The sequence below is a fragment of the Mastigoproctus giganteus genome, chromosome 2 (genome assembly GCF_048544385.1).
Source record: "Mastigoproctus giganteus isolate SK-2022 chromosome 2, ASM4854438v1, whole genome shotgun sequence".
Lineage (NCBI taxonomy): Eukaryota > Metazoa > Arthropoda > Arachnida > Uropygi > Thelyphonidae > Mastigoproctus > Mastigoproctus giganteus.
This window is the reverse complement of record NC_143576.1, coordinates 171,523,188-171,550,736: the sequence shown is the minus strand read 5'-3', so window position 1 is coordinate 171,550,736 and position 27,549 is coordinate 171,523,188. Positions and strand designations below refer to the sequence as shown.

Here is a 27,549-nt window from a genome sequence, read left to right as displayed (position 1 = left end):
TATTGTCCGATTTCAAACTCACAGAACTAGATTTACCTCTTCCTCGTTTATCCCTTCTCTTTAGAACAACCTTCCATCCCATGCATTTCCTGAAAATTACAATCTACACAGAAGCTCCCTCAGAGGTCCGACTGATCACTTTCAGCTTTTGATACTTCGTGCATGCTGGTGGTCAGAATCTGAACTGTTTTTGTTCTTTAACAAAAACTCACGCATTCATTTCAACGTAAAAACAAATTCGCAAACGAGAAAAACAGGTCTGTTTTTCGATAAGACCTAATTTATGAGTTATTCATTTTTAAAAGTGAGAAAAGACTATATTGTGTCTGGAGCAACAAAGTTCTTGACTTATCCTAATTGCGAATTTAAGTAGTGAAGTGCAAAGTCGACTGTGGTGAAGCGAAAGAGTTAAATATTTCCTCGTGAGAAATATCGGCAGAAGACTCATGATCAGCTTTAGTGCGAAATACCCATTTCATTAATACACTGCCCTACCATTAACATCCGGGCACATGCTTTTAGACAAAAAAGAGCTTTTATTGTGTCATTTACTATTTTGGGCTGAAATCTTTTGCTTTTATGACGGCCTTCAATCCTCGCGGCATACTCACAACCAGCTTTTTATAAATGTCAGGTGATATGTTCCTCCAACTCGGCCTTTAATGCAGCCACCAGTTTGGCCTTGTTCTTTGGGCGATCTCGACGTGCACGTACCCGACGATCCAATACATCCCAAAGATGCTCTATAAGGTTCAGATCAGTACTCGGGCTGGCCAATCCAACTTTTCCACACCCATGTCCTCAAACCACTCTGTTACGACTCGAGCAGTATGGCATGGCGCGTTGTCTTGCTGATACAGGTTTGGGCCTCCCCGAAGTATTGCCGTAATGTTGGAAGTGCATAATTGTCTTGGTATTGCACAGTATTCATGGTTTTGTCAATACCGACTAATGGGCCCAAACCATGAAAGGAGCCCCATACCGTGACTCTGCCTCCATCAAACTTCATTGTTGGGAAGATACAATCAGGAAGGAACTGTTCCCCTGGAATTTGCCACACCAAGGAACAACCATCAGACTGGTAGAGTGCGAACCTCGACTCGTCTGTCCATAGTACTGTTTTCCACTGTTCTACAGTCCAGGATTCGCGCTCCTTACACCATGTTAATCGGCGTCTAGCATTTGTTGAGGTGATCAATTCTGTTGAACTGTTGAGGTAATTCTGCTGAACGTGTCATCTTATATGCCTTCTTTTGCAATTGTCTGTTCGAAGCCCAGTGTGCATTTATAGTAGGTTCTGTGATGTGTTGCATGCATAGGATCTCTTTCTCCATCCATGGAGGGGTGTCCGAATATCAATGGTAGTCCAGTGCACATGAACTAATGAAGTGACATACCCCCAAATTGGTGTACTATATTGATGCTGTATATGATGTCATCCGTACGCTGGCAGACGATCCCTGGCCGTCTCCATGTGCCAGTAATGGTAACTAACTAGTGCTAATATATGTTGTTAGAAATTTCCTGTACAGAATTGCAATAAGTGGTGGGGTTTACAGGAACGCTGGCTTAATAAATAAAAAAAATATTATTGTTATATCGGCCAAGTATAAAGTTGTAGAATTCTTATAGTACCGTGATAATAGACTAAATATAAAAATAGAAATGCTTAAAGTGCGGTACTCACCTTGAATATAATCTACAATAGTTTTATGAAAAGACTGATGGCTAAATATAAGGTGGAAGGTTTAAGTTAATGCATTAAGGTGGGATGAGATTTAATTTAACGGAATTTTAAAATAAGCGCAAGGAAGCAGAAGTGCACTACTCCGTCCCTGGCTGTCATAAAGTAGAAAATAGTTAATCTGGAACATAAAAGAATCGATAATGCCAATAGTCGTGACGATAGACTTTCGTCAAGTTATAACGTCTTCGGTTGGCGGTGTTAAGTGATATGTAACGCGTGCTGTATTTTAAGGAATTTTCTATACTCTCGTGATGCTCTTTGGAACACGTGGGAATCTCAGATGTGAGAGATTCCAAGCCGAGGAAAGGTGAAAGGGAAGTTTTACGTTTAGGATGTTGAGATTAGTATTGTGTCGAAACCATTTGACAATGAGGGCTTCATATTGAAGAATTTTGTGGCTGGTTTTAAGTCTTATAATGGTGATAGCGGAGTCAATTAAAGGGGTGTGATTGTGGGTTTTAGCATAAATTGTGAGTTCTGTACTAGCTTGTCCCGATCTAAGACTATTATAGTGGTAGTATGCGCGAGTGTTGGAGGTTTTGGTAGAACCAAACTTGGTAGTAGTACTACCAATATAACAGGCATCACAGTTTGGTTGACATTTAATCAAGTAAATTATATTGTTCAAATCGTTGGTTGGGTATTTGTGGGTGCCTTTGTAAGTGTTGAATAAGGATCCGAGTTTATTATAAGTCTTCAATATGAAGCCCTCACTATCGAATGGTTTCGACCCAATACTAATCTCAACATCCTAAACGCAAAACTTCCATTTCACCTTTCCTCGGCTTGGAATCTCTCACATTTGAGATTCCCACGTGTCCAAAGAGCACCACGAGAGTATAGAAAATTCCTTAAAATACAGCACGCGTTAATTCTCACTTAACACCGCCAACTGAAGACGTTATAACTTAACGAAAGTCTGTCGTCACGACTATTGGCATTATCAATTCTTTTATGTTCCAGATTCACTATTTTCGACTTTAACGGAATTTTAAAGTAAGACAACCAGGGACGGAGTAGTGCACTTCTGCTTCCTTGCGCTTATTTTAAAATTCCCTTAAATTAAATCTCATCCCACCTTAATGCATTAACTTAATCATTTCATCTTATATTTAGCCATCAGTCCTTTCATAAAACTATTGCTGATTATATTCAAGGTGAGTACCACACTTTAAGCATTTCGCTATTTTTATATTTATTATATCGGGCATAATTACCGAGATATTAAGAGCGTAAATGCGGCTAAAGAGTTTTAGTGACTTATGCAGCAAAAGTCTTCGCACTCTTGCTGTAGGAAATTTTATTTTTTAATTTGATTCTAACAATTTATGATATAATGTCTAATATTATACTTCATTTTATTTAATGATAATCAACGTTATTTAAATCTTTTTCAACAGAAGGTGATCTCAACTACCTCATGAAAACTGCCCTCGACAAAATTTCTTTCTTGCCATTTGGTTACATACTCGATCTGTGGAGATGGAAAGTGCTCTCAGGTGACATTCCTCCCGAGACGATGAACAGCAAGTGGTGGGAAATGAGGTGAAGCTTCACTGCTACATTTGATAAATTTAATATTAGAATTAATACTTTACTTGAAAAAGTCTTTATATTCTGTTTCCTCTATTTATATATAATGAAGTGGTCAAGTGTCTTACATTAAACACATTTCTTGATTTCGGCCCTTTGTTCCGCGAAGTGGTTAATCACAGAAAGTATTCTGCTTTCTTAAAAAGTAATAAAGTCCTCCAGGTCTATATTTAAGATATAAATACTGAACTTAAATACTGAATAACACTGAAGATAATATGTCAGTTTATTAGTCTTAACAGAATACATAAATGAAATGATTCTATACATAAAATTATGGAATCGTGAGTGGTCAATAAAGTTTGTTCAGCTCTTCAAGTGAATTAACATTCTGAAAGAAACATCTTCAATAAACATCTTTTAAAGGTATTTAAAAATCGATATTTTTCATTTTAATCTTATTTATATATTATTATTTTAGTTTACCTCTACAAACTTATGTCTTATTGTTTTGAAATGTATCATTTTTGATGTCAATATAATACTTTTATGAACTGTATATGTTTCTTCCAACTTTGGATACTTTGAAGTACATGAAAGAAAAAGGCCTTGGAGGTTGAGAAAATAATCACTCATAACAACTGCAATAAAATATACCAACCCGATAAATGACAGACTATTTAAAAATATATAAAATATGGCATACAGTTTTTAGCCTGTATTTCTTAACCCTTTAACCTTTTTATCCTTCGAGGACTTAAGTTTTAAATCCTCAAGGTATTTAATTTGATAATTGAAAGCGCTGAAATATAACACAATGCGTATCTTACTAACTGGATCCACTTATCATTAAAAAACCATGGTGTCCAGAGATGCCCATTTCAAAGAAAGTATGTGATTCTAGAGAAAAAAAGTATTAGAAAAACTTCAAAGCGTTGTAATAGAAATACTATTTTGTTTACTACAGATTGGAGTACCAGGGACTGTGCCCACCAGTTAAGAGGACAGAGGAAGATTTAGACCCTGGATCACTAATACATGTCCCAGCAGATGTTCCATACATCAGGTAATCAAATTTTAATTATTTCCTGTTTCTAACTGGAAATGTCGTAAAATATTGAAAAGGCCAAGCAATTTTGGTTATTTTGTAATGTCCACAGTTTTTGAAAATGATGTGGTACCAACTTCAGAATGAAAAGAAGTAAATTTTTTCAGAGATAAAATCGATCAATTGTATCAAACATTTGAATGCATTGTAGCCAATTTTACTGAAGTTTGGGCATATGTAGGCAACAGACCATGGATCGTCCAATGATGAAATTTGACACAGAAGTATCTGGACCATTCGGAAACGAATCCTGGGCGCTGCATGTAGTTACTAGTTGACACAATTTATTTGATCAAGTCATATTTCATTATGAGGAAGTTACCGGTTGTAGAGAAAAAAATGTATTGCAGCAGTTCTAGAAGTGCATTATATCATGGTCAACTACTGAGTACAACACGTCACAGGGAATGTTGGCAACGTGCTTTGCGATACTTTCTTTCGGGTCGGCTGTAGACTGAACTGAAGGAAAGTGCTGGAACCTCCTCGAAAAAAAAATGACTCAGCTCTGCTGCGATTTTCCCCATATCTGACAATTAGAGGCATTGAGATATAGCCTTCATCTATCCATAGATGTCCCAAGCTTATATGCCATCTACCTCCATCCAAGATGTCTGCTGCTGGGGATCATGTGGAGTTAAATGATGCAGCACAGCATCAGTTAACAAAATGGAAGGATTGTGCAACTCCTGGAGCACAATCGACAGAGAAAGAGCGATCCTCTGCGTCTGGCACACTGGATTCGAATCCCATCCAGACAGAAGGAATTTTATCTTTCATGGGCTTTTCACATACCGTAGCCATGGTCTTGGCCGAAGATTCCATGCCCTTCCCTCAAATCTCTCCAGTTTTTCATTTATCAAAAGAGGAAAACCAATCATGGAATGCATACAATTTACAAACAAAATTCGCTGAGTTTCTGGCTCGAAAGCTAGAAATTTAGGCTATAAAATATCAGCGGAAAAAAAAAAAAAAACAAGCAATTGCGATTTTTTCAACAAAAGCCGAAATTCGACGGAGTCCTCTGCTGAGAGCTAGATTGTCGTTGTCGTAGGGTTTCAGGACATCAGCAACTAAGGTCATATTGCTCCGTATATACTGTCAGTAAATTGCGTGTGTTCTGTGGTCGGTTTTCTGTTTGCTGGACGAATAATCCGGGTTTCCGGGAGAAGAACTAAGCTGTCCTCGCTAGAGACCGACTGAATGAACCACACTGTGGAAACGGCCCATAAAAATTCCTCACATCATCGACGAGACGCCAACTCATATCTTTTCCACCCCGTGTGGGGAGCACAGCGGTGGTTCTACCAACTGTGCTATCCACTAGGTCCCAAGAGCTATAGACAAACGACTGTACCTTCGAATTTCCTTTTCGATTTTCTGACAGTATAATGGTTTTACCACTTGCCACTCGTTTGGAGAGGTCTGTGGTTCGAGTGTCGTGGTAGACCGGATGAATTTCTTAAGGCTTCTTGAATGGGGCTGTCATTATCCGATCTCAGGCGGGGGAGGAATTGGGATTTTCCCATTAGTTATTCAACATGTAGACATGTATAGTATCTTATGTAGGAAGGCACCTGAACGAAAGTTCAACTCCGTCTTTGTACACTGTGATGGTTACAGAGCACTGTAACAGGCCAGAAATGTGTGTAATGTTATGTTCGTGCAGTGTATGTGTTGTTGTATTGTTTAGTTGTTTCTGGCCGTTTTGTCACCAGATAGGCAATCACCTGGAAAGCCTGCCCAGTGTCCGTTTATATCACAGGGAGGTGGGCCACAACTACGCATGTACCATGGCCAACCTCAACAGTCACGCAATGAATGTCCAAAGTGGGTCACACACACACACACACACACACACACACACACACACACACACACACACACACACACACACACACACAGTTATTCCAGGAGACAGGACAGCAGAATACAAAGAAATAAGGAAGAGAATAGCATAAAGGGAAAAAAAGAAAATAATAAAAAAATAAAAATAAATAATAAATAAAAATAAATAAATAAAATCTTTATCTATCCATCTCTTTGCCCACGTCTTATGCAGTGCTGCCCAAAGTAGTCCACAAAGAGAAAAGGTGTACTCTCAAACAGAAATAGTAATGTCATTCAAACAAGATCAGCAGGAACAAATTCTAGATATAATTCTGAATTCTGTTAATCTGGAGTGGTGTCAGAAGTCTCTGGTCGATGGCGATGTCACTGAGCAGAGGAAGGATTTAGTTGCAGAGAGTCTTGATATAGGATGAGTCAGAAAAGTGCAGCATCTGTTAAAATCTTTGCGTGTTCTTGAAAGCCACGACAATTTTGTATATGACGTCATCAGGACGACGAGGCAGCACAGTAGTATTATGATTTATGATGTGTTTTCAGTTTGATTTCTTAAATTAACATTGAGGTTGAAAGCCTTCCTGCGATTAAAAGCAGCATTGCAGAAGGTTTGAAGGGCCTGGAAATTGTTGACAGAAATGAGTATCTTCTCACCTCCGGGACATAAGTTTGGTACTGTTGCCTTGAGAGCCAATCTTAGGTCCTCTTAAATGGAGCATTCAAAAAGTACGTGAGGAGAGTCTTCCGTTGGCCCACATCGACAGGAGACTGTATTGGAAAGTCTGAATTGGTAGAGTTTTGCGTTAAGCTAACCATGTCTAGTTAGTATGTAGGAGGTAAACAGTGAGAGTGAAAACCGTTTTCTGGTGGATGATGAAAGTAGTGCAGTTACGTCGGGAACGAATTTTTTGGTAATAGCTCCTTTTTCGGTAGAATTCCATCTGTTCTGCCAGGTGTTCACTAACAAATTCCAGCATAGGGTTCTTTCAGTTTTGAGATTAGCCTAAAGGTTAACAATGATTCCCTGAAATTCCGTAGAAAAGTCTCTGCGGATGTAAAAGCAAAGCCCTCTAAACACAACATGCAGGTCAAGTGGTATAGTGCCTGCAAGAGTCTGTACAGCTGGAGTTGATACTGTTCGGCAAACGTGAAGTAGGCTAAGGAGAAAACAACGCTGAATAGTGGATAACTTGGTTTGTACAGTTTTGAGTGCAGTACGTCTAAACCAAAAAACTGGCAGCATAGGTTGTAATTGGGATTATGGCAGCATTATAAAATAGATGTAGGGTTTTAGTGTTCAATCCCCAGTCTTATCTGGTAATTTGGAGCAGCACTGCGGCAAAACTCTTAACTTTGACGGACAGATGTTGAATATGTGCAGTGAAGGAAAAGCGGTCGTCGATGATGACTCCTAAAAATTTGGTGCTTCGAACAAGTGGAAGTGATTTCTTGTCAAGTTTTACAACTGGTGGTCTGCCATAGTCTAATTTGTGTTTAAAAATCATGATCTTCGATTTGGTTGGGGATAATTTCAATTTGGTCCTAGAGGATCAAGACGATAGTTCAAAGAGTACTTTTTTGGCGTAGAGTTCTAAATCAGATCTTGAGTTTTCATTCACCAAAATGATAAGGTCATCTGCATACGCAAGTTGTTGCACATTTTGAAGTTCAGTCGTCCTAAGCAGCCAATCATCAAGAACTAGGTTCCAAATCAAGGGACTCAAAATTGGGGGGGGGGAACCATGGGAGACAGATCTGTGAATCTTCGTGCTTTTAGTGGTGACGGTGACAGTGCGATCACCGGCAAAGTAGTTTCTAACAAGTTTATAAAGCTGAAGAGAGCAGTGATTGGAACGGAGTCTACTGAGGGCGCTCTCCCACCATAAAGTATCAAAAGCGCCCTCAAAATCGATAATAAAGATCGCCATAACGTACTTGGAAGTGGAGCTGACAATAAGGTGGTGAAGTTCTAATAAGGCGTCTTCGCATCCAAGCCCGTTGCCTAAAACCGTATTGAAGAGAGGATGTGGAGCTTGTAGCTCCCTGCAGTGTGGTAATTTTATTAGCGATTAGTCTCTCTAACACTTTTCCCAGGTGAGAGAGCAAGGCTATGGGGTCGTTGGATCTGGCATTATCTAATGGCTTACCAGGTTTATGTAAAATCTTAAGAATGGCGTGCTTTCATGGTTTGGGAAACGTTCCAGTATTTAAGCAGCTATTGAATAATTTAAGTAGAAATTTGGGCCTTAGGTCATAAAAATGTTTGATGAATATATTGTCAATCAGGTCATCGCCAGGACATTTGTTTGACTGAATTTTATTCAAGATTTAAGTAATTGAAGTAACTTCCTCTGTAGTGAATGGACTTGTTTCTACTAAAGGAAGATATTTTTGGTTTAAATCTGGAATAGATAAATGGTATGAAGTGTCAATAGTGAGATCATAATTAGGCAGCAGTTGATCCAAGATGGCATTTATGGAGTCTGTTAATGTAAGAGTTTCCATACTGTTGGAGGTAATGGAGTTATTCAACATGTACAACAGGAAAATCTGCAGGCGAGCATACGCTCATTCAGACATAATACACAATGGCACAATATAGCCTAAGTCGCTGATGCGCGCCCTTGTGGGTAGACAGTTGCACTTGCTGATGCATCTAAAACCCTACAACAGTGGTTTTTGACCGGGGTGCCGCAACAACATTCCACATTCTAGGGGTGCCACGTAATTTGGGTTTAAGTTACTTAAACTTATTTTTTAAAATTTATATATTTATTTCATTATAAAAAGGTGTACGATATCTTTTTAATTTTGTGATGATCTATAATCGATGTTTACTTAGTGCCCCTATATAAAGAATAAAATGTTTATATATATACAGGGTGTATCGTAAATAGTGGTCCAGAGTAAAGGAGTCGGTACACTGTGTTCTTAGGTATCACGTACAGGAATTTCAGTTACTTTTAGTCAAGATTCTCGGAAAAAATAAATTTCATTTTTTTTTAAATTTCTGTGTCTTGCATCACTAATTTGCCTATAATTTCAACAAATATCAATATTTTTTAATTCTGTTTTTTATTATTACTCTTGAATAGGTGCACTATCGTAAACAAATACATTCGACTAATTTAAAGTCAAAGGTTTTTAAAGAAATTCATTTTTTTCCTATTTCGATACTCATCTCCAAAAAGTCTTGTGATTTTAGGTGCATATTGTCTAAAAAAAATGTACTACACTGTCAGTGCCCATTAATTTAAAAAAATCATTATTAAATCAAGATTCTAAAATGGTACAACATTAATTGCTAACAGTTCAGAAAAAAAAGTTATTGGCATTTAAAACAAAAAGCAGCTTAATTGCCTAAGATATTTTGGATTCAAACTTTTTTATTTTAAGTTCTTTGATTGGGTTTTTTGAAATAAAACATTCTTTTCAAATTAACTATTTATTTCAACTAAACGAAATGCTCAAAATGGCCACCATTAGCGGTGATGCATGCTCTGCATCGCCGAATAAAAGATCGTTTGAGTCTGCGAGCAAATCCGTTTGCATTAATTTCTTCAGCCGCTGTTTGAATCCTTTGACGCAATTGTTCGACAGAAGTGATTTCCTCTTTGTAGACCTTTTCTTTCAGACACCCCCAGTAGAAAAAATCTAGGGGGTTGAGATCCGATGAACGTGGTGGCCATAAAATTGGGCCTAACCGCCCAATCCATCTTTGTGGAAAAGTTTGATTTAAATGTTCTCGTACAATAACAAGAAGTGAGCGGGACAGCCATCATTCTGCAGCCACATTGTGTCTCGTATTTCTTGGTCGACATCTCTCAATAACTCAGGGAGGTCGTTTTGCAAAAAATTTAATCTTTGCGAATCTTGACTAAAAGTAACTGAAATTCCTGTACGTGATACCTAAGAACACAGTGTACCGACTCCTTTACTCTGGACCACTATTTACGATACACCCTGTATATATATGTATATAATTTGTATTACGAATTGTAATTTTGTTTATAGTTATATTATTGTAATAACTATCATATAACATATATTTTTTTATATTAGACATATACAGAGAGAGAGAGAGAATCGGACCTAACAGGCAGAAAACTGAGTAGGGAGCCGCAAAATAAAATAAATAAAAATTACTTATGGGTGCCGCTATTAAAAAAAGATAGAAAACTACTGCCCTACAACAAACACCCAATCAATCATCGAAGAGTGCGCAGTCTATTTTGGGAAGTGGGTGTCTTAAATTTAAGTTATGTTTTAAACATCAGTAAAAGGGTTTAACCAATGTTAAATGTTATATTCAAAGGAGAAAAATTCTACTGTCTTTAATTTATTTAACCGTTAATCATTAATTATTTCTTAATTTCCGTTTAGTAACTGAGATTTTAAAACCGTATTTGAAAAGAAAACTTTGGGGAGGAGAAGGGTTTTGTGGGCATACTTTTCAAAAATAATTTTTAATGAGTGTATATGACTTGTTTTAACTTGTTTTACCTCAATCGACTGCAATTTGTCGAAAGTTTGACATCCGTTAAATTGTTTAATAATTTAAAATTAATTAAATTGTTTCATAATTTAAATGATTTAATAATTAAAGTTTGGAATGAAAGTTAGATTTAGCAATTCACTTTATTTCTATTTTGCAGATATTTTGTTAGTTACATCATCCAGTTTCAGTTCCATAAAGCTCTATGTGACGCAGCAGGGTATAAAGGTCCTCTTCACAAGTGTGACATTTATCAATCTAAAGAAGCTGGAAAGCTTTTGAGGTATATTATTAATAGTAATTTTCAAAAATTAAAAAAAAAAAAAAAAAAAGGCAAGGCATGATTTCAAATATTGAAAGTTAACTGCCGTGTTAATCGTTTCTGAAAAGAAGCTTTTTAATATTGTATTTCAATTTTAGCGCATTGTAAATTTTAGAAAATATGTTAACTGATACGTGCATTTGGGAAAAATGTGCATTACTTCAAAAGATGGAAGTAACCGAAAAAATTTAGAAATGGATGGAAGCTCGTCGGAAAGTTTGAAATCTTACAGTGATAGGACGCCTGGTGATTTACACAAATTTATAAAGGATTTAGAAGAAAAATAAAAATAAAAATTTCAGATGAGCAGTGCCAGCTATAATAACTGCATGCTCTTGTTACAGTATGCAATAATATTAACATAAATGTGTAAATAATATAATGTAACGTCAATATACCGTATTGTATAAGTGTATGGACATATTGTGTACATTTATAGGAAAACTAAAGAACAAACGCAAATCGTAAATAAATTAAAAATCTCTTATTATATTACAATAGAATCTCAAAACACCAGAATTCAAAAATCCGGCACTTTTTGAATGAATATTTTTCGAGCGTAATCAACCACACAAGGGCAAAGGAAATTTAGGCTACCGTTAAGAAAAGCAGCGCCGTGCTTTGTTTAAAATCCTTTTTTTTTTTTTTTTTTATGCATAAATCCGACTCCTGCCGGGTGGATAAAGGGCCCGGAAACGGAGTGAGGATAAGTTGGAGAGGTAGAGTAAAAGAGAAAGAACAGCAGGGACTTTAGAGTAGGAAGTTTTTAGGTGAAAGAAGCAGGAAACCACTAGTGGGGAACTCCCTATAGGGAAAGTTTGGGAAAAACAAGGAAGTGGAAAGAGAAGAAAGAGGTGGGCATCGCCAGGCTTTCTCCCGAGTAAATCTTACTCCCATACCAGGGGTTAGCAGCATACTGGGAAACTGCCAGGGTCAGAAGATCCCACGCCAAGAAGCTTCGGCGTCAGCAAAGTCAAGTCAGAGTAAGGTCCAGTCCAGGTGGTGTTCAATGGTACAGAATAGAGATGGCTGCGGAAAAGTCGGTATCAATAAACGATGGCAAACTTAATCAATTAAGTGGGACATTGTATGTGCTACTGTTGTCCAAACAAGGCTTGTTGTCGATGAGGACGACAGTCGCTAGAAGGTTGCCCCGTCTCTTGAACACTTTGGGGCATGCGTCAGAAAGGCAGTGAATGCGTCTTTAGTGGAGACAAGAAACGGATCAAAAGATTGAAGATTGGAGGACAGAAGAAGTTGCTGACGGAGACCCAAGTAAATCGGGCAGTCCAACATTAGTTTCGCCCGGATCTCAGGTTCTCCACATAAGCACAGGTCGACGTCAGTCAGTCCTAGAAGTTTTACTTTCGCCTTTATCGAGCATGTCCTGAAATCAGAGACGTAGACTCTGAGTTGCAGTGAAGCAGGCCAGGGCACCATTAGCGAAGCTCACATCAGGGAAAAATTTCTTGGTGGTTTCTTCCTTGAGCACATTTCGACTGCTAGAATGAATGGAAATCGTTTCATAGTCACTTCCTCTCCAATTTGGGCTCCTGGTCAAGTCTAGTAGAGATGCCGCTAAGCCCAACGCTTTGACCCCTTTATGTATTTCGTTGATTTCTTTACTTCTAGCGCACTCAAGTTTTTATAAACAATTCTGGCGCGTAAATTGTGAGTATCATTCAATTCTTTCAAATACCAAGGGTATCCGGGTACCTCCTGCAGTCTAGTCGATAAGCTTTCGAATTTCCTAACTTTTTCAAATAATTAATTATTCGAATTATATTCACCTTAATCCTCAAACATAATTACTGCTAATTTTTTATACTTGCTCCTCTCGTTATAGCAATTCAGTTTCAACATTTCAAGTTTAGATTTTATAAGCACAAATGCACTTTAAGATTTCGTAATGAAGTGCTTTTATATTTCGTAATAAACCAGCTTTGCATTTACGATTTCTTTAATGAGCGAATATAGTAAATATTTTCCCAAACTGATTATGTTTTTATTATTTTACATAGCGATGTCCTCAAGCTTGGTAGCTCACAGCCTTGGCAAGAAGCCATGAAAATCATAACTAGAGGAGAAACTAATCGGATGGATGCAAGGGCAGTGTTAGAGTACTTTCAGCCTTTACTAAGCTGGCTAGAAAAGCAAAATGAAAACGAGACTCTTAGCTGGAAAAGTGATGATCCAATTCTCTGTCCGTGATGTCGTCAAGCAAAAAAAAAAAAAGTTATTTTATTTTCATAATAATTTTTTTACTATTTTTTAAAAAGCTAAAATTTGGTTAAAATCCATTGTAAATTTCAAATGAAAATAGGCGTAGCTGATAATCAAGATGTTATTTAAAAAACACTAAAGAACTAGAAATAAGACTGGCTAGCCACCATAGAGAAGTTTCCGCTTCTTTCTAATAAACGGGGAGTTTTTAAAAATGCTTTTTAATGCCGTCTATATGTGTCTATGTATGTGTTAAAATATTTTAAAATATTTTAAAATATTTTAAAAGTTTCATTCCATAACTAATACCCCAGGGGCTCAGATCTGGTGAGCATGGTCTTGGCACACTCAGGCTCCTGAGCTGGATATTATCATTCTTCTCTTTCTTGGTGATTTCCTTCTACTTCTGATTCTCTCTCTCTCTCTCTCTCTCTCTCTCTCTCTCTCTCTCTCTCTCTCTCTCTCTCTCTCTGTCACAGTGTAACTCGGAAATTTTTTGGCTGGTGCAGCATAAGTCTCAGACTTCCTTGCACTATGTGGCTAATAATAATAATAATAATCAGGAAGTACACGAACCTAAGACAGATCAAAGACATGTGGCATATGTAACAAGTAATGACCATCCCGATCATCGTGTCAACAACAGGTATGGTGCCAAAGATCCTACATAACAGCCCAGCAGCAATAGGTCTTCCCAGCGAACATATACAAGGAATTCCAGAAAGTCGCAATCCTGAACACCTGTAGGATAGTTAGAGAGTTCCTCGACCAATAGTAACACCAGACATAACAACAACCACCCTGTGTACTTGGTAGCAATACCCGTCACGAGGTACAACAATGAAGAAAATGGCCTTAAAACAAGCTTGAAGGTGTCGGAGACTCGTATCGGTCTATCGAAGGAAAAACTACTGAATTCCCGCATCGTTGGAACTATCTCAAATGTGGGAAACTCATCAAGTTTTAGACTAGGCGTTCTTTTCCATCATCAGCTATTATAGCAATTATTGAATTTCTCTTCGGAGGGCGGTTGAAAACCTGAATAGAAGGAGGGTGGGTTAACTACTTCTAAAATAATATAATTAATGTTATTTTACTATTTTTAGCTGTTTAAATAAGTATAATTTATTACATCAGCAAGAGACTTTACCGAAGTTGGTGTAATGGCATTACGAAGAATAATTTGCAGAAATTGTCTTCAATATGCAAGCTGCATCTTTGGACCACTGCGCAACATCCGGCACTGCAGAGATTCCTCACTGTTATTGTCTGAAACTCAATGGTGTATTAGAGCCTTTATGTGAGTGATCCAGGTTCTAATTTTCGGTTGTAGATTCTGTCTTTGTTTATAACCCCATATGATTATTCAGTGTGGGTTATAAACAAACACAAAATCTACATAGTGGCCGCCATAGCCGAGTGGTCAGGTCGCGGGTGCATAAGTACACGTGCCTTGAGGGACCGGGGTTCAAGCCCGTGACTGCTAAATACAGTGCTGTTTCTCGTATTCTGTCTATCTTGTGAACTATCCTCTGACCGTTTGGTCGTCCCGGAGTATAAACCGAAAATTTATTTATTTATTATAGTGTCCCCAAACACTATGTACACTATGTAGTTCTGTCTTTGTTTATAATCCACACTGAATAACCATATGGGTTGATGTGATTATTCAGGGGAGTGCATTCGTGTGTTAAAAGATATGCTCTACTTTTGGATGAAATTATCTCTTAAGAAAGTTTCTTTCGAAATGTGGTGGAGAGCCATCTTGCTGCCATAATTAATGTAATTATGGCAGCAAGATGGTTCTCCACCACAATTCTTAGCGTTAAAAGAGTAATGCACCTCAAATCTGTCTGATATTTTCTTCTGCGTAGAAGCAGTGAAGAGAGAACAATCATTTAGCATTATCCGTAATGTTGTTGTTCATAACTAGAATCAAGGCGGTCAAGACCATGAGGCTTCGCATATACTGTAATGGTTGTAAATTGCATATGTTCTGCAGTCGGTGGATGTGCCTATTTTTCTGGACGAAATTTTTCAGCGTATAATTATACGTCTAGATGATTACAATAATAATAATAAAAAAACAGATAATATAAATTAAATATAAAATAGTTAAATATAATAAAAGTACATAAAATGTGTATTAAATTTAAATAAAGATAAATAAATAATCAGATTCTAAAACTTGCTAGATAGCTAAAATTAGTGACCTTAATACCTAAATTACTATTAATGGGCAACAATGCGTTACGTCATTGTTCATCCACCATTCGCCATCTCCTTGTTGGCGATTCATAACCTAAAACAGCTTTTGCGCCGAGCTTTCTAGAACGAAGAGAAGCGGGAATGCGTGACCTTAGAATATCGTAAGGTGTGATGCTTATTTCCACAGTAGAACTGAGCGTCATCACACTTTAACAGAGCTGTGAATGCTTGCACCTGTTGGATGCAGACAGCACTCACATCTGGACAATGTAGATGGTGATGTACAAACGCTCTGCATTCACCTAATGTGAAACTTTTTTTGAGATTGTCCGTAAAACAAGACTTTGTCCATTTACAAGTTAAGGTCACCCCAATTTTCTGAACTGAGGTGACCTCAACTTTATGCATGAAGACGTCATGCATAACAATTTATGCATGACGACGTCATTCCACATATCAAGAATGGTGGAAACTGGTTACAAGCAAAACTTCAAAGATATGATGATGAGGGCGGTTACCTTGTTTCCCACATTGGAACCCCCTCCCCCTCCCTAGGTCGTGAAGGTCGTGTCTACCGTTCTGACATTTGTCTCCTTGCAGACTAGAAAAGCAACATCATCAACAAACAAACAGGTTTTTCCCCAGCTGCTTTCGACAGTTCAGAATTTAGATGCTATTTACTCACTTGTGCTACGAGAAACAGGTGCTAACTTGAATGCAAGCGTCCTAAGAATGCGCTTCGCAGTAGGGGGGACAACTTTTGATATATGGCAATAGGTGGAAATTAGATTTTCTTTAAATATTCATATAATATATTTATGGTGAATTCAGATTAGGGTGCAATTATTACACGTATAGCATACGCATAAATAATTCATACCATGAATTATTTTTAATCCCTTATTTAAAAAAATAAAGGGATTAAAATGACATAAAGGGACGCAAATGTTTGCTTGAATACAACGTTTGCTAATAAAATCTTAACAAAGTTAAGGAATCTATTATATTGTCATGGTAATAATAGTCAGACGATTTAAACCTTATTCATGTGATACTTTTTTGGACGATCTTCTTGATTTCAGCTGATTCTTTTCGGAAATGAAAACGCAGATCAGGTACCAAAACAACCAATAAATTCCAATATGATTGATTGAAGATTCCTGTTCAAAACTGCAAACCCATCATGCGAAAAGCCTATTACTCACAATGGCAAGAATATAGCAACAATAAACTTATAGAAATTAAGACCTAGCCATGCTTCTGGACCTCCACACCAGGAAAGTAAGAAAATAAGTGGTTCTTACAAGAGCACGCATTGGACACTCATATAATTCATCTTTGCCTTCTCAGAAACGAAGGCCTTTCACAGTGCACTCACTTCCATAATGTTTTCATAAAACATATTCGATTATCTAGCCTTCCATGCTCGTATTATCATCAGGGAAGGCTAGAAACATTTCTGTATTTTGGAGGTTTACAGGAACCTATAGCCATAAGCACACTTTGGGAAATGAAGAGCCTAGATAAATTTTTCTCCTTCCTAAAGAAGATAAGGACATTCTCTCACCTCTAAAAACTTACAAACTTGAAACTTTTATATTAATAATTTGAAAAGAACAATATGGCCTCTATAGCCTTTGTGCCAAACCTTCAACAACAACACTCAACCTCCTAGACCCTTCGTTGGTGCTCAATGTTAATGAGACGCTTAAAAATAGCTGTGCTAGATTAAAGTCAATCAATAAGCTGAAATACATAAAGTTTAGTAAAGATGAAGGTGTTCCATGATAGAGATGAAGGAGAAAGATTAAAATCTTTCTCCTTCATCTCTTTTAATTTTAATGGTTTAAATTTAAATGGTGTTTTAAAAATCACAGATCGTTTTAGAAAAATATTTGAATTGATGAAAAATTCTTCATACCATAAAAAATATTTGTTTCAGTGTTAAATTTCGTTTGCAAACCGCCTATCAATAATTCATTGTAAAGTTTGGTGGATAGAAAAGTAACTGCTTTACAAATTGTGCGTGATCTCCTTTACAAATCAGAGAGCAAACAAACTCGTGTGATCTGCAGCACAAGTGATCTCTTTGCGGGATCTGCTTTATAAATGACCCTTCGTGTGATTTCCTTTACAAATTAGAGAGTAAATCAACTTAATCACAGTTGGCTTCCTCTCTTGACTTACGAATCTGTCTGAATTATGATTGCATACTTCCAAACATATTAATATCATTGTTTCTCGTACTCTCAAACTGTTGGGACTTATTTAACGTTCTGCTAGTGTTTCACAACGTTTAATAACCAACATTTCAGAAACTATGCAAACAGTTGTTGTTATAAGTAATGGATTATTTGATCACTTTTATTCATCGTTATAATAATAATCTTCTGTTTCAATTTAATGGTTTTATCGGTCAGCAGTTTAAGGCATATTTCGTTCTGGCCAATCTTTGCTTCGAAATACTCCAGTACAAGATTAAAGAATGTCACGACATATTTTGTAATCCGTTTTCGGTCAAACTATTTACAATTCGGTTCCCTTTTTCAGCTATGCTAGGTTCGTAAACCAACTTTGTTATTATCAATAATTAATATCTGTTTATTACTCGTTTCCCCATGTTCCTAGGAAATGTTATAAATAATAATATAACGCTGCGTAGAACAATTTACTTCATTCATTAACAAAAATAAATAAAATAGCGGTGTGATAAACTCGCCCCATTAGTATTCCCCTCCTACCCAGCGATACCATTTTCGTGATCTGAACTTTCTCTTAACACACGCATAATTTATTTTCCTCTCGATGGACCTGTCACACAAGAGAGAAACCAGAGTTTCAAATTTCTAAGAATTCCGCATTAAAAGTGCTGCCCACAACTCTTCGTAGTACATCAAGCAATGTGAAACATTTCGAAATATAATACATTTCACATTTTTTCCATCATTTGGTCAAAAAAAAAAAAAGAGGTCAGCGAGGACATTTCAAAATTTTTGTTTTCCTGCTATTGAGAAACAAGAAAGGCAAAAAATCGTTGCGTAACAGGAATTCTCCTCGGGTTATTTGTTTAAGCTTAAAGCTCCCAGGTGAATATTATCGCTTCGGTAAACTTTCCCCACTGCGCCACTTACACTTACCCTTCCTAGATTAACTTCAGGAATAGATTTTCAAACGATTTCCTCGCTTACTATTTTTTTAAACTGGTTTGTGAGCTAAACGAACGATGATATTTTTATCATTTCGTCACAGGTGCGGTTATTTAAAAATAGAATATTTAAAATTAGAATAATAAAAAAATTGTTTTTTTTTTAATTTTGAAATATTTTATGTAAATATACAATATTCCTTTTCAAGATTCACGATATTCGGCTTCCCTTCTACCTTATTCTAACTTTTTTTTCCCCTTGAAAATATGCCTCCCTCAAAGAGAAAATTCTAGAATGCCATATTTTTAATATGGTAGACTATAATCCCTTCTCCTTTATCCATATTTCTCTGGACAAATGTTCGAAAAGTTTCTTCGTTGTTTCGTAAAACGAGTTTCTTTATAGATTATTAAGAAAACCTAATTTAATGACTTGAGCATGCTGGGACAATGTCTTTTAAGCGATTTTAGGAGCACTAGCATTTCACAAAATACTTGAACGTATTTAATAGACATAAAACTAAGAGAAAACTTTGCAATTCTCATGCCTTTAGGGTTGTCACAATCTGGTTATGCTAGTTTTAAGCAATTTGCTGAATAAAAGTTCAATAACATAGGGAGCTTCGTATGCTAATAACCGAAATTACTGGTTTTATTTTCCTGTATTTGACACGAAGTTCAAGGTTATGTTCAAGGTTCACTATACAGGAGGTCACTTACCAAAAAAAAAATAATAAAATAAAATAAAAAAAAATCAAACAGGTTTCTTTCGACAGCCGACCCTGTGAAAGAGTGTTCATCCTACAATCATCTGCAGTAAACAAGCTAGTGTCGCAAATTAGTTATTAAGTAATTTATTCTTTTTGGTTTGATATCCTACAGCGTAAACCTCTTTCTAGAAGTAAAACGGACCTGTTAATAAAGAAATGAAGCTATGATGCCGTCGCACATTGAATGGAAAGACTCTACATAATATGCTCTTGGTCTTCGTAATTTTTTGATTCACGCATTACATTTGCAGCTTCCGCTTTTGACTTTTTATTAAGAAAATAATATGTACTAGTGATTTGATGTCCAAAAGTATGTGTATGCCTGCTGATTTTGAGAGCGATTTGTGATGAAGCGACTGTCCTAATGCAGACTGTGTCAAAACTCAAAAGACGATTAAGTATCGAGTACTAACACTAGTGGTTATGATCGCTCTCATTTTCATACAGAGCCCTTGTGAGTAGCACAGTTGGTAGAATCGCAGTCCTCCCCACACCACATGGAAAAGACCTGAGTTCGAATTTTGTCGACGCCGACAGGATTAGAATTTACCGGCGTGTTTAACAACGTGACTAAGTTAGTTGGTCTCAGGCAATGGTAGCATAGCTTTATATCCAGGAAACTCGGGTTTTTCGTTCAGCAAAACAGAAAAGCGACCACAGAACACACGCAATTTACAGACAATATACACCGAGCAATTATGGCCTTAGTCGCCAATACTCCTAAAACCCTGCTACTATAACAACAACTTCCATACAGTGAAACAAAGGCTCATGGGTTCGAGTTCCGTTCTTTTTTTTTTTTTTCACACAGTGGCCGAGTTGGTTGGTCTCAGACAGGGTTCTATTATGATCATTTTTCTGAGGAAATCGGTTTTTTATCCAGAAAAAGAGACTGATCGTCCATAGAATACATGCAGTTTACAAACACAATATATTGACACTTTATAGCTTTAGCTGCTTCTCGGTAAAATTTAAAACAATCAGCCAGTAAAATTAGGATATCAACTCTGAGATAATACTTTTACTTTCAGCGAAAAGAAAATAGTTTTTTGTTATCGTTAACGATAGGCGTAGGGATGTTATCTATATTGGAGGCAGTCATACCATTTGGACCTACGAGTGAAGCAGACCCAATTGACTTAGACTACATTATTTTAAAATTTTATTGAAGTGTCGAAATATCGCACGGCTAGAAACACATCTAAATTAATTTTTATTATTTTTTAAAATTTTATTTATTTATTTCATTTTCAGATAAAAGTCCCAATCCGTAGAAACAAAAGATCTGTCCAGGAAATACAAGAGCCATGTAACAAAAATTTCATATTCCAGATTGTTAACAGTAATTATAAAACTTTGAAAATTTCCGAAGAGGGATTCTCCTTGAAAAGACGAATGGCTTAAATAAAACTAAAATATAATACTCCATTTTTTTGTTTTTACTTTATAAGAAATACGAAATCATTCTGTTCAATAAGGGGAATTGACTCTGGTTCTATTCAAATTGCCTGTAAGAAGGCCGAAGTTCTTTTCCTCTTCTCTGAAAAACAAAGATAATGAATTTTTTAAAACCGAAAAAAAATATATTATAATTTTTTTGTCATTTGATATTACATGAATGTTTATGTCAGTAAAGTCAGTAAATAAAGATTAACGTGTTGATGATTAAATTGATGTCTCCTCAGTGCCCAATCCTATATAATAATGTTTTTCTCTTCTGATAAATCCCTTCCGGGTTATTTTCGGTGTCTACTTATTTAAATATTATAAATGTTTGCTTAGAATATACCGTAAGAGAAAGCTTTTTCTATCTTTACAAAAATATTTCATTATGTTTATGAGTCATTCTTTTATAGGACAAAATAAATCAAATTACATACTAAGATAAGAAACAATGTCATTGACCTTTAGGTACTGAGGAGAGAAACATTTTGTGTTCATCTTCTTCCATATGAGGATCACTAGATAAATTAATAGATAGGCCCTGTACAGGGTCATGAAAAAGAACTGACACTTTTTTAAATAACTGTTGTCGAACTGTACAAATTTCAATGAACAATAATACATAATAATTCTGAAAGCAGTTTACTGATTGCAGGTGGAAATGGGCCCGCATTTGTTGGTTCTTGAAACGAGTGACGATTCCTACCTACTTTTCGGCCATTGTGGGAAATCAAGAGTAGTTCACCCTGACTCGCCAAGGCTCTTAATTAACTTTCAGTGCATTTCATAACCTGTTTTTATTTTTATTTAATGTTTTGTTTATCTGATTCGCTCTCTATTTAAGTAATTAGTGTATCTGTTTTTCATTCTTACCATTTTTTAATGTTCTCCCATGATCATTTGCTCTGTTTGGACTTTCACCTTTTAATATTAGAGGTTGCGTGCTCTGTAGGTGAACGCACTCCGAATACATAGGCTTGTACCTGGCTTAAGTATTCTTCAAGTTGTGAGTCTTTTACAACATAAATCTGTAGTCGAAAACACATTCGATTCGTGCTCCTTCGACTTTAATAACTTGATTAAGTGGAAGGAGCACGTTTCACCTTTTAACATTTCCTAAACTGCTTGAGTCAAGCAGTTTAGGAAATGTTACACCTTCGCTTTCCAAGTTTGTAGTAATATTCTCTGTAAAATATCGTAAGAGGAAGTTCTCTCTCTTTACATAAGTGTTTCAGCATGTTTTATAAATCATTCTTTAACAAATCATATGAAACAACTAAGATAAGAAATAATGTAAATGAACTTTAAGCTGACAGGAGAGAAGCAGTCTGTATTCATCTTCTATATAATTCCTTTACCTTTCCCACCCAGAACTCCTCCTACCTTAATTTAGTTTTACCCGTGAATCAACTCTCTTCACAATTTCTAAGGGCGATAATTTCATCCAATTAGAGATCACTTCCCTATTGTCATTGATTTATTTTCTTCTATTTCTGAACCTTCCTCTGACAGATACTTTTTCAGCTTTAGGCGCACTGACTGGAGTTCGTTAAATCAGTTTCTGGGCAATGTTGATTGGATTCCCATCCAAAGTTTGGATGGATTGTCATTGTATTGATTATCTGTACTTAATTCTCTATTCTGAAATTTCTAAGTTCGTTCCAATAAATTCTCTACCGCTAATCGTAGTAACTTCCGTCACTGGATGTCGAACAAGCTTGCGTATTTAACTCATCGCCAAAATTACCTCCACAAAAGGTATTTAAAACTCAAAACTAACTTTAGCTACCTTTCCTTCCTACCTACCTTCCTTCTACCTAGGTAGCTACCTACCTTCCCTTAGACGTCATGTTAAGAAAGTTACGAAATCCCAATATTCTCGATATCCTTACTCAGTTGAAGTTTAGCTTACTGGAAAAATCAATTCCACATCATTATGATCCTATCTCAAACAGCTATAGAGATCTTCCAGAATTCCTATGTTAACTAATGATTCGAATATCTCAATCAACTGCCCTCTTGGCATTGTTAATCTTTTTGCTACCCATTTTTTGAAAACTTTGTTCTCCTGAACAGCAACGTTCTATTCCCTGTTATCCGTTTGAATATAATACTAATGACTGTTTTGATATATTAGTTCTCACTACTGATAATAGCCAGTCAGCCATTTCTCGGCTTAAAGATTTCACTGCTCCTGCCCCTGCTCTTTTCTTCAAGAAAAATAGTTCGTCTCTAAATAGCTCCAATTCTTACAAATCTCAAAAAAAGCTCCAATTGGAGCAGCACAGTTGCTTGAAATCTGTGCGGATCTAGCAGGCTGTGCATCAGAACAAATTAATATTTATTAGCAGAGTAGACGGATAGGGAGTCTGCTCTGCTCCAACTTCCTGAACTCCCAATATCTGCTAGTCACCAAGTTGCATTTCCTTTGTTGAGTTGTGTGCTGCCAAGAGTTTCAGCTTGGACTATATTTTTATTTAGTGATCATATATACTTGATGGACTGCTGATGATGGGTGGACTTAATTTGGTTTATCTGCACTTGTTGCTAACAGTGTTTGCAGTCTGCCAAGATGTGCTTCATATGGAGAGCGCATCTTTGGTGAACTCATAACTTCTTTTGGACTTCATCTAATTACGTCAGCTAACGTGGATGGAGACTGGACTTCATCAATGTGCACTATTATAATTGATGGCTGATGGCGTTTTAGCGAGTTTTTTTTCTAATGGAGTTGTACTTCCTGAGCGTCTTTTACTGGACTGGACTAACTGGAGCTGTGTTTTAAATGTATGTACTCGTATTTTAGTACTAGTGACTGTTATGTATTGATTCTCTGTAGTTTTCAGGGCGTTCTCATCATTATCTAGGGTTTGCATGCCCTGTGATTAAGAGGTTTGTAAATAAATATGTGGGTCACTAGATGAACCGATATTTGCAGAGTCATAACGAAAGAACTGACACTTTTTAAAAATAATTGTTATCGAAAAATATCAAATACGAAATATACTTTCGTATACAGTATTGATATATCTCGATAACAAATACGAAAATTGCATTGTAATCAACAAAAATACATAAATCTAATCGAAAAGAAGTTCAGTGATTGCAGAGAGAAATGGATTCGCGTTTCGGTGGCTCTTGAAAAATGTACCAACTTCTACATACTTTTCGGCAAAATCTGACAATATCCCCAGGCCAATTTCTGTAGTTTTAGCTAGTTTCCTAAAAGGAATCACAAGTATGAGGATGTCAAATATGGCTGCCAAAATATCCTATGTCCCAAATGATCGGGACAGCAATTTAAAATTCCTCATTAGGAGAAAAAGCTGTATCAAGTGTTCAGAACAGAATCAGTGGAACTGGATTCGTTCCACTTTCCTAACACCATAAATAAAACCATAAACTTTAATATAAATGAATGTTTCTTCAAAACATTGTTCTATAGTATAAATGAATGTTTTTAAGAAACATTCATAATTACTATAGAACAACATATGAAAAATTATCCCTTGAATAATGGAACAATTGAAAAACATAATACGGCAGTTCTTTTGCGATTAGTACCCATTCGTAAATATAATTTAAGTACAATACAACGCTATTTAAATCATATTTATGTGTGGGAACGTCCCTTTTTTGTTTTGCTAGAAATATGTGCTGAAATAAACACAGTTCTTCAGAGGTTTCACTATAACGGCTTGGTGTATCTTATTTAAACCTCTGGGGATACAACAAAAATGCATAGCAAATTATATAAGCAGCGGCAATTAAGTTTGACAATAACCGCGAAAATGGATTGAGTACGAGGTTATTACCACGTTGACCAATATTTTTGCAGCTCCGGCGAACGATAAGTTTTCATTTATATTTAGTCGTTTTATTGACTTAATTGTTATTCTAAATTATTTTCTATAAGTAGCTTTATAGTTCTAGCCAAGCTCCGTGGTTTTTTTTTAATTTAGATAGCGATTTTGAAAGTTAATACTTTAGTGTTGGTAGATTTTGTTTCGTAACTTGCCACCATTGTTATACGATGCCGAATAGCGTAAGGTTTAACGTAAAACTAGATAGCGGAATACGTAGCACTGTATTAGAAATCTGTTAGATTAGTATAGTATTATCAATTAATCAGTAAAATTTATTAATCTTATTAAAGTTCAATGTTAATTAAATTATACTTAACGGAATCATGACCCAGACTAGAGTAACAAAGCAGCCATCACAGAAAAGCCAGAGCGTTGGAGAATCGCCCCTTCGGGGCGATTCTCCAACGCTCTGGCTTTTCTTTTAAGAATATATTCCCGTCTTTTAAGAATAAATTCCCGGCTTTTCTTTTAAGAATATATTCCCGTCTCCCCTGACTCTATTGTTAGGGAGACGGGAATATATTATGCAAAAAGGATAGGTGGAACAGAACCAGGGTATATCTGCCAGGGGCAAAAATTGATGATGTTGTAAGGCAGATATCATCTTTGTTGCGTTGGAGAATTGCCCCGAAGTGGCAATTCTCCAACGCAACAAAGTCTAAAACAATGCTCGAAATGTGAAATGTTTGCTGACTTGTGTAGAACAGGACATGATCTAGCCAAGAAGGATGTCTTGTGTGTGTGTGTGTGTGTGTGTGTGTGTGTGTGTGTGTGTGTGTGTGTGTGTGTGTGTGTGTGTGTGTGTGTGTGTGTGTGTGTGTGCAAGGTGAGAGACTGTGAAGAAATTAGGTGCCAACTCAGCGTTCTGATGGACGTCTATGAGAGTTTGAGGTGTAGGTAAATGCCCTCGAAAAAATTAATATGAGAGGCAAATCAAGCTCTCAGCTGTCCAACTCAACGCCAGAGTGCACTACTGTGCATCAGGCAACACAGCGGCAATCTCCAAGGCTGAATGGTCAGGCAGGAACTAGTTCTTGTCGATGACTCTATCGTCAGGGAGACGGGGAATATATTATGCAAAAAGGATAGGTGGAACAGAACCAGGATATGTCTGCCAGGGGCAAAAGTTGATGATGTTGTAGGGCTGATATCATTTTTTAAGGGCACAAAAAGTGATATTGTTTTACACGTTAGCACTAATGACCTTAAGAGTAATAGATCTGCAGATTTACTTAACAAGTACAGTCAATGCTGAAAAAAAAAGTTGCGAGTTTAAGGGTTAAATTTGAAAGTGTATGCAATTCTGCCCAGACACGATAGGAGGGGGTATATGATGAGAGCCTTGTCAATCAAATCGGCCCTGGAGAGCATGTTCAAGACTAACGGAGTAGAATTTTTTAAGCGTGGTCTGTGATTGCTAACAGGAGAGATTGCTTCTACAGGAATGGGATACACTTGAATAGAAAGGATGCAAGAATATTTGCTGATGCTATCGAAGCAGTGTTAGGTGGGTTGGAAAACTGCTAGACTGGAAGGATTCGCAGACTAAAAGAATAACGGTAGCCACAGGCAGAGGCGCAAGTGATTCTTGCACTGCTTCTATTGTAATGAGCAGCAGCCTAGAGAGCAAGTTGCTGGAGACTTCAAGAGCTGCTGGAAGTCATCATGAAACAAGTAAATACATGGGCTGTGTTAGAGTAACAAAGAGTAAGAACAAGTGCATGTATACTTGCAGGTATACTAATGCTAGAAGTATGGTAAATAAAATTGATGAATTTGAAGTGCTAATCAAGCCATCAAAGGCAGTTATTGTTGGGATTTCAGAGAGATAGTGTCACACAGATATAAACAGTGAAGAATTGGAATTTGGGGAGCACAATGTGTATAGAAAGGACAGACAGGGTAGGAAGGGAGAAGAGGTTATGCTGTTAATTAAGAAACACAAAATCTAAGGAAGTGCACCCAATTGACACTGGTGGACAATGCAATGTTGAGTCTCTTTGGTGTGACATATACTCCTACCATCATTTTCCCCTTCCCAGTGTTTAAGTCATATTCCTACTCTCATTTTCCCTTTCCCAGTGTTTAAGTCATACTCCTAATCTCATTTTCCCTTTCCCAGTGTCTGTTTGGTGTGACATAAACACTGTGAAAGGGAAAATGAGAGTAGGAGAATATGATAGGCCTAATGACTCTGTAGAGTACAATGAACAGTTGTGCAGAGAAAGAGAATCGGCAAGTAAATCAGATTGTCTTTTAATGGGGGATTTTACCTTTCCAGATATTGACGGGAACTTGTGGGTTGGTCACTGGCACGCTAGCAAGACTTTTGTGGATTTATTGGAGGATTGCTTCCACAGCAACATGTTCAAGGGGCAACTAGAGGGGGTAATACCCTTGATCTGATTATCCGCAGTGAATATTCCAGCATTAAGAATTTGCAGGTAAAGGAACCACTAGGTGGCAGTGATCACAGTGTGCTGATGTGGGATTTACTTAAAGATGTAACTACCATCAAGGGTAAAGGGAAGGTTGTTTGTTTTCTTAAAGGTGACGACAATGGTCTCAGACAGTTTTTAAATTCTATAAAGTGGGATCAACTGATGATGTTACCAACGGTGAATTCTAAATGGGAAGCCTTCAGGGACTTAATCTTGGAGGCTACTAGGCTTTTCATACCAACTAAGAAATAGTGTTCAAGGTTCAGGCTTAAATAGATGTCGGATTAATTAAGGAGTCTCGTGGCAGAGAAGAAAAATGCATGGGATGCATATAAATTATCAGGCAACACAGACGCCTACGGCAGATATAAGCTAGTCTGTAATCAAGTCACAAAGCAGGTTAGCA

The 27,549-nt window shown here is 36.8% G+C and overlaps 1 protein-coding gene across 1 annotated transcript in view; it reads left to right on the top strand.

The window, feature by feature from the left end:
• The window catches only part of LOC150089750 (angiotensin-converting enzyme-like), a 111,545-nt gene that overhangs the window by 34,695 nt on the left and 49,301 nt on the right, over window positions 1-27,549 (top strand). Inside the window, 5 exon segments of the mRNA XM_090390091.1 lie at window positions 3,148-3,292; window positions 4,248-4,346; window positions 10,886-11,008; window positions 13,069-13,254; window positions 14,377-14,428. Of these exon segments, the coding sequence (XP_090246217.1) occupies window positions 3,148-3,292; window positions 4,248-4,346; window positions 10,886-11,008; window positions 13,069-13,254; window positions 14,377-14,428 (605 nt within the window).